The 7,040-nt window shown below is 33.5% G+C and overlaps 1 protein-coding gene across 1 annotated transcript in view; it reads left to right on the forward strand.

Moving 5' to 3' along the window:
- The window catches only part of LOC102671021, a 115,627-nt gene that overhangs the window by 25,714 nt on the left and 82,873 nt on the right, over window positions 1-7,040 (forward strand). The window contains exon 2 of the mRNA XM_006613309.2: window positions 4,059-4,250. Within this exon, the coding sequence (XP_006613372.2) occupies window positions 4,059-4,250 (192 nt within the window). The remainder of the gene's footprint in view (window positions 1-4,058; window positions 4,251-7,040) is intronic.

Below are 7,040 nucleotides of genomic sequence, written 5' to 3' on the forward strand. Positions count from 1 at the left end.
AGCGTCCTTCACACTTGTTCAATTTCTGAACCGTGTTAAATTGTGATTTTGAATTTAATTCATTTATTTATTAATCTTCTTAATTTAATTTCACTTTGTTATACGCGTTGATTAGTTAAGAAATGGTCTTGAATTTTCTGCGATTTTATATATAAGATGATTCTATTTTTTTTTCTTTCAGTAAGAAGAAACTAGAAGAAAAATATTCTATTGTCCTTGTATTTAAAAAAAGTCCTTGTTCAATTTCTGAACCGTGTTAAATTGTGATTCTGAATTTAATTCATTTATTTATTAATCTTCTTAATTTAATTTCGCTTTGTCGTACGCGTTGATTAGTTAAGAAATGGTCTTGAATTTTCTGCGATTTTATATATAAGATGATTCTATTTTTTTTTCTTTCAGTAAGAAGAAACTAGAAGAAAAATATTCTATTGTCCTTGTATTTAAAAAAAGTCCTTGTTCAATTTCTGAACCGTGTTAAATTGTGATTNCTGAATTTAATTCATTTATTTATTAATCTTCTTAATTTAATTTCGCTTTGTCGTACGCGTTGATTAGTTAAGAAATGGTCTTGCATTTTCTGCGATTTTATATATAAGATGATTCTATTTTTTTTTCTTTCAGTAAGAAGAAACTAGAAGAAAAATATTCTATTGTCCTTGTATTTAAAAAAAGTCCTTGTTCAATTTCTGAACCGTGTTAAATTGTGATTTTTAATTTAATTAATTTATTTATTAATCTTCTTAATTTAATTTCACTTTATTGTACGCGTTCCAGAAGACTACTTAATTAGAAGAAAAATATTCTATTCTGCTTTGTATTTAAAAAAAAATGCGATTTTTTAACAAGTACAAGTGGCCTTTACACTTATTCAATTTCTGAACCTATAACATATTAAATTATGATTCTTAATTTAATTATTAATTTATTTATTAATCTTCTTTTCTCCTTTGCATTTAAAAAAAAAATGCGATTTTTTAACAAGTATAAGTGTCCTTTACACTTCCTTTACACTACAATTTAATTTCACTTTGTTGTACGCGTTTCTTTAATTAAGAAATGGTCTTGCATTTTTAGCGATTTTATATATATTACGTAAGACGATTCGATTTCTATTATATTCTATTTTCCTTTGCATTTAAAAAAAAAATGCAATTTTTTAAACGTACAGGTGTCCTTTACGCTTATTCAATTTCTGAACCGTCTTAATTTAATTTAATTTCACTTTGTTGTACGCATTCACATTGTACAATTTTATATATTAATACGTAAGCCGATATAAGGCATTTTGTCCTTTCTTCGAGCCTCGTATTAATCCCAATTTTTCAAAAATTAAATTCCAGACCGCTGAGAAAAATATTCCGCTTATAATATATACTCTCTCCTTCGTATCTAAAAAAAAAAAAAAAAAAAAAAAAAAAAAAAAAAGAAGTGGAATCACGAGAACAATCTGGATCTGATCAAGGAAACGGAGACGAGTGGCGAGGTGAGAACAGGAGCGCGTCACCGGAAAACGTCGTTCGGGCAAGGTCGGCCGATTTCCGTTACCGGAGCCGCGGTTGCGTGTAAACGATCCCCCGTGCTTACAGAATGGCCGTGGTAAACAGAAAATAACAGAAGCGTGGAGAAACCTCGGTGGCGAAGTAGCGTTAACTCAACCGACTTTAGTAGTTTGTTATTTCGGTTTTGCCGTTAACTCTCGCGTAGCCAGCGACAAGAGACATTCGCCAGACCACCGCCGTCCAAAACCATTCCGTCCTCCTCTTCCTCCTCCTACTCCTTCTCGTGTCCGTGATCCCCCCCTCCCCTCCTACTTCCCCCATCCTCGCGCTTCGAAATAACCGAAACCCGCCGATGTATTATCGCGCCGTGGTGACGTAACAGGCCTCGTGGCCTGGTTGGATACGTATCTAATATCTAAGGACTGGATCGAGCGCGATGATCGACTCAAGAGTTGTTGGAGCTTGCAGTAGTGTTTTTGTAATCGATTTTTTGCATCGAACGTTCGTCACGTTGTAATATTTATTAGGATGGAGTAGAAAAGGTTTGAAAAGAAAACTCATACAGTGTGATTTTACAATACTTTGAAATTTTCTATTGGAGATTCGAGTTTCTCTCAGAATGGAATATTTGCAATTATCTATTTGCAGGATAAAGCTTTTCCTTTCGAGGCAGCAAAAATCATTGAAAGTTTGTAGTAATATTTTAATCCTCCATTGCATGAATTTTTAAGACGAGTTGAAAAAAAATATATATTGTTAGTTTATTTAAAAATGAATTAAGTAGTTAAATTTTGTTAGAAAATGTTATTTATTTTATTCCCTGTATGGGAACTTTATGTATATGTATATTTTCCATAAAACATTGACAGGTGCATTTCTATACGGGAACACAAATGAAATTTAAGTCCCCAATTGGGAAAGGAAATAAAGGGTTTGAAAAAAACTGGTACGAGGAGATTGTAGCTCTCACTTGATTTTAAATCCTTTTAATAATTTTCTATTGGGAGTTTGAGAAAATTTCTCTCAAATAAGAAAGGGCGCGATCAATATTCGCAAAATCGGGGGATTCCACTTGAACTAAAAATCCCCTAGCAAGTACAAGCAAGTATAAAGCATCAGACCCTTTCCTTGGCAAAAGTCGACCTTGAAGCGACGTAGTGAGAGGAAATTAATACCTCTCACTTGATTTTAAATACTTTTTATTGGGGAAAATTTCTCTCAAAAAACCAATATTCGCAAAATTCCCTAGGATAAATCTTTCCCTCCAAGCCAAAAATCCTTGACAAAAATTGAATTGCGACGTTGTAGCAGTATTTTAATTGATCCTTTATCTTTCGAATATTTGTCACATTGCTATGAAATATTTGAAAAAGACTCGAGAAAATTCCGGTCACTTAATTTTAAATATTTAATTTAAAATTTAATAATTTTTATTTAATTTAAAAATTTTCTATCGAGGATGGAAGCTCCTCTCTCAGAATAAGAGTGAAATAAGAAAGAAACCGATATTCGCCTAGCCACGGGCAAGGATAAATCTTTCCCTCCAGCAAAAGTCCTTGACAAAAGGCTTGGCGCTGCGTTATCGTATCTCGCCCCGATCAAAACGATTCGGCCATTTTGTCGAATGGGAATAACCGCGCGTGGAATTTGTGCGTCGCCGTATCATCGTCGCGACGCGACGGGACGATCAAAAGGTCTTTACGTACCACGGTGAACGGAACATACCCGTGGCTTCCTTTTCATCCTCTCCACCATCCCGGCCCCCCCTTTATTTAACAGAATATACACGTACAATGGACCACACGCATTCCTCGTGACCTCGACGCGGATACCCCTTCTTACAGGGTCAGGGGCGTGTGTCATCTATCTTGGGGAGGTTCATATTCACTCGGTGACACTAATGCCTGCTTTCTCCGCTTTATCTTCACAACGCGTATTTTCTTCTTCTTCTTCTTCTTCTTCTTCCTTCTCTTCTTTTTTCTTCTTCTTTTTTTTTTTCTTTTCTTTCCTTTCGTTCCTTCGACGACAGGCAAATGATATTCGGATATAAGCGAGTTTGACGGGTTCTTTTGTATGAGGATGGATTTTTTTTCCCCCCCGTGTAACGATGTCTCCTCGACGATAGGGTTTATCTCGATGATAGGGAAATTATTTGAAGATTGTAGGAGTGTGATAAACTTGAGGGTTTTTTTTTTTTTTAATGCGTGTCTTTTTGACGGTTTATCTTGGTGATAAAGTGTCTTTTGATACCGAGGAGAAGTTGTCCTTTTTTTTTTTTAGTGTGGTTTGTTCTATTCCTTTAAGGATGGGATCATGGGATTTTCGAGTGGTTTGTCGAAAGTAAATCAGCGTTTTTTTGTCACTGGGAGACGATTTAGAGATTCATTAGAGATTTTTGGACAAAAGTAAAGTGAAAAATTGGAGATTTTTAGAGGAGAGTAGCTTAAGAATATATCGTAAATTGAAAATTCTTCAGTTTACTTGTTTGTGAAATTTGTGTATAAAATTTAGAGATTTAAAAACTTGTGAAATGACGATGAAAATGTTTAATTTCAGTGGCCAACGTGGTTCTACAGGCCGGATTTCCCTCTCGGCGCTCAACTGCCCACCGGCCACGTATCGAATCCAAGCAACGTTCCTACTTCGTCCCCTCTGTGCCCCAGGACTCACTTGCAATCAGAGGCGTCCAAGGTTCCCGAATTTCTCGATAGCAGCAAAATCCACGGGCAAACGCCAACGATATGCACGGTAAGACGAATGATAAAATATACTATCCTCTTTGATCGAATTCTAATGAGCAATAATACAATATATTGCCATTTTATCTACATTTCATCGTTTAAAACTCTTCGCTCCTTTCGCCATTTTTCAGAAGAAAACATAAAAATGTGTCAACGAATTCTTCGAATTTTTCCAAAAAATCCATCATTATCCTTTATTATTATCCTATATTTCTTTCTGTATCATTATCTTTTTTTATATACTTTCTTCTAACAAACGCAACGCGATCTAAAAGGCATCGATGGAAGAGATAGTTTGATAATTTTCCTCTCTCGAGATAATTTCGAAGATGATCTTCACAGATGATCCTTCAAAGTTCGTCTCTTATGGAATAAACGCAAGAATTGAAGTGAAATGGAAGGAAAACGCATCGAGGGATGTCGCGAGAGGTGAGATCGAGTCGTCGAAGAGGTTGATAGATTGAAACGTTCGCCTCGATCGATAATAGGCTGCCCTAAATGGCGGTGAGAAAGAAGAGCCTGGTTATTAAAATTCCTGTCGGGACGCTGTCACCTGCGTTGAAATTATCGGCTGATTGATTGCCCGATAATTTTTACCTCCTCCCCCCCTCCCGTTTCTAAGAAAGCAAAATGGCTCTCCATGGCAGAATACTTTAAGAATCTTTTCTTCCGTTTATCTCGCTTGTTAATTTATTAGTTAACATTATAAATAATGTTATTAGGGTGTTTCATTAAGTTTCGTTCTATCTTTGATACGAAATGAATACATAAATATTTGTTGTTGATTTATCGTGTTATATATGATATACGTTTTGTTCTATCTTCTTCCAAAATTGTTGGAGCTTAATTGCAAAATAATTTTCGAGGGGAATTTTTAATTCGTTTATGGATTGGAATCGTTTATCGAGGAGAGAATTTTTTAGAGAATCTTTTCTTTTGTTTATTTTACTTGTTAATTTAATAGTATTATAAATAATGTTATTAGAGTGATCCAAGTTTCTTTTTCTTTTTTTTTTTTGATATGAAATGATTACACAAATATTTGTTGTTTAAGGTTGATTTATAGGTTTATTATAATTTTATATATATAAACCATTCTGCTCTATTTCTTTCCAAAATTATCGAGACTTAATTGCAAAATATTCTTCAAGGTGCGTTTTTATTTCGCTTGCGGATTGGAAACCGTTTTTTAAATAACAGAATCTTTTCTCCGTTTATTTTACTTATTAATTTATTAGTATTTAAATAATATCATTATATACAATATAAGTTGCTTTTATATTGTACATAAAACCAAAATCAGTAGCTTGCTCATTCTTTTTCAACTAATTTATCGATTCGACAGAACTCATGAACCAACGAATTCAACAAGTTCAATTCCAAATTCGTTTTCTTTCTTAATCATTATATTGTTTTAATTTTTCAATCATTGAATCTTCCAACAAATTCAATTTCAAATTCGTTTCTTTTCTTCATTATTGTATTGTCGTTTTGATTCTTCAACCACTGAATCTTTCAACAAATTCAATTCTTCCAAAAATAAATTTGTTTCTTTTCTTGTATTATTATTTTAATTTTTGAATCTTGAATCAACGAGTTCAATTCCAAATTTGTTTCTTTTCTTGATCATTATTATTTTTTTAATTTTTCAACCATTGAATTTTCCAACAAATTCAATTTCAAATTCATTTCTTTTCTTGATCATTGTATTGTCGTTTTGATTCTTCAATCATTGAATCTTCCAAGAAATTCAATTCCAAATTCATTTCTTTTCTTCATTATTGTATTGTCGTTTTGATTCTTCAATCATTGAATCTTTCAAAAATTCAATTCCAAATTTATTTCTTTTCTTGATCATTGTATTGTCATTTTGATTCTTCAACCATTGAATCTTCCAACAAGTTCAAATTTCAAATTCATTTCTTTTCTTGATCATTATATAGTCATTTTGATTCTTCAACTATTGAATCTTCCAACAAATTCAATTCCAAATTCATTTCTTTTTTTAATCATTATATTGTTTTAATTCTTCAACCATTGAATCTTCCAATAAATTCAATTCCAAATTTGTTTCTTTTCTTGATCATTTTATTGTTTTAATTCTTCAACCATTGAATCTTTCAACGATTCAAAATAAAACACCCGTTCAATTCCAAATTTATTATTTCTTTTCCTGATCCGAGAAGGAGATTGACATTGTATTATTATTTTAATTTTACAACCATTGAATCTTTCAATGATTCAAAGTAAAACATCCGTTCAATTCTAAATTCGTTTTATTTCTTGATCATTTTTATTATATATTATTATTTTAATTCTTCGATCATTGAATCTTCCAAAAAGTTCAATAAATAAAACATCCATTCAATTCCAAAATTCGTTTCTTGATCATTGTATTACTATTTTAATTCTTCGACCATTGAATCTTCCAACGAGTTCAACGATTCAAAATAAAACAATATATCCTTTTCTTCTTTTCCTGATCCCATTATATTAACATTTTGATCCTCGAATCTTCCAAGATTCCTCGAAATCCACCGATTCGACAATTCGATCTCGTCTCTTATATATCAGCCATCTCAGGGAGGGTGGAAGAGGGGAGGGGAGAGCCTGGCTTCAATAGGAATGCCACGGCATGACACGACGAAGCGGCGGCCTCGATCGATATTCAATTTACAGTTTCGCGACAAAATTGGCGCGCGACACGACCTGCCTGCCCTCTCCCTCCCTCCCTTCCTCCCTCCCTCCCCTCTCCTTCTCGGAAACGGCCATTCGAGCCGTTCCCCTGAAAAACCGC

The sequence above is a fragment of the Apis dorsata genome, unplaced genomic scaffold (assembly GCF_000469605.1).
Source record: "Apis dorsata unplaced genomic scaffold, Apis dorsata 1.3 scaffold_139, whole genome shotgun sequence".
In the NCBI taxonomy this organism is placed as follows: Eukaryota; Metazoa; Arthropoda; class Insecta; order Hymenoptera; family Apidae; genus Apis; species Apis dorsata.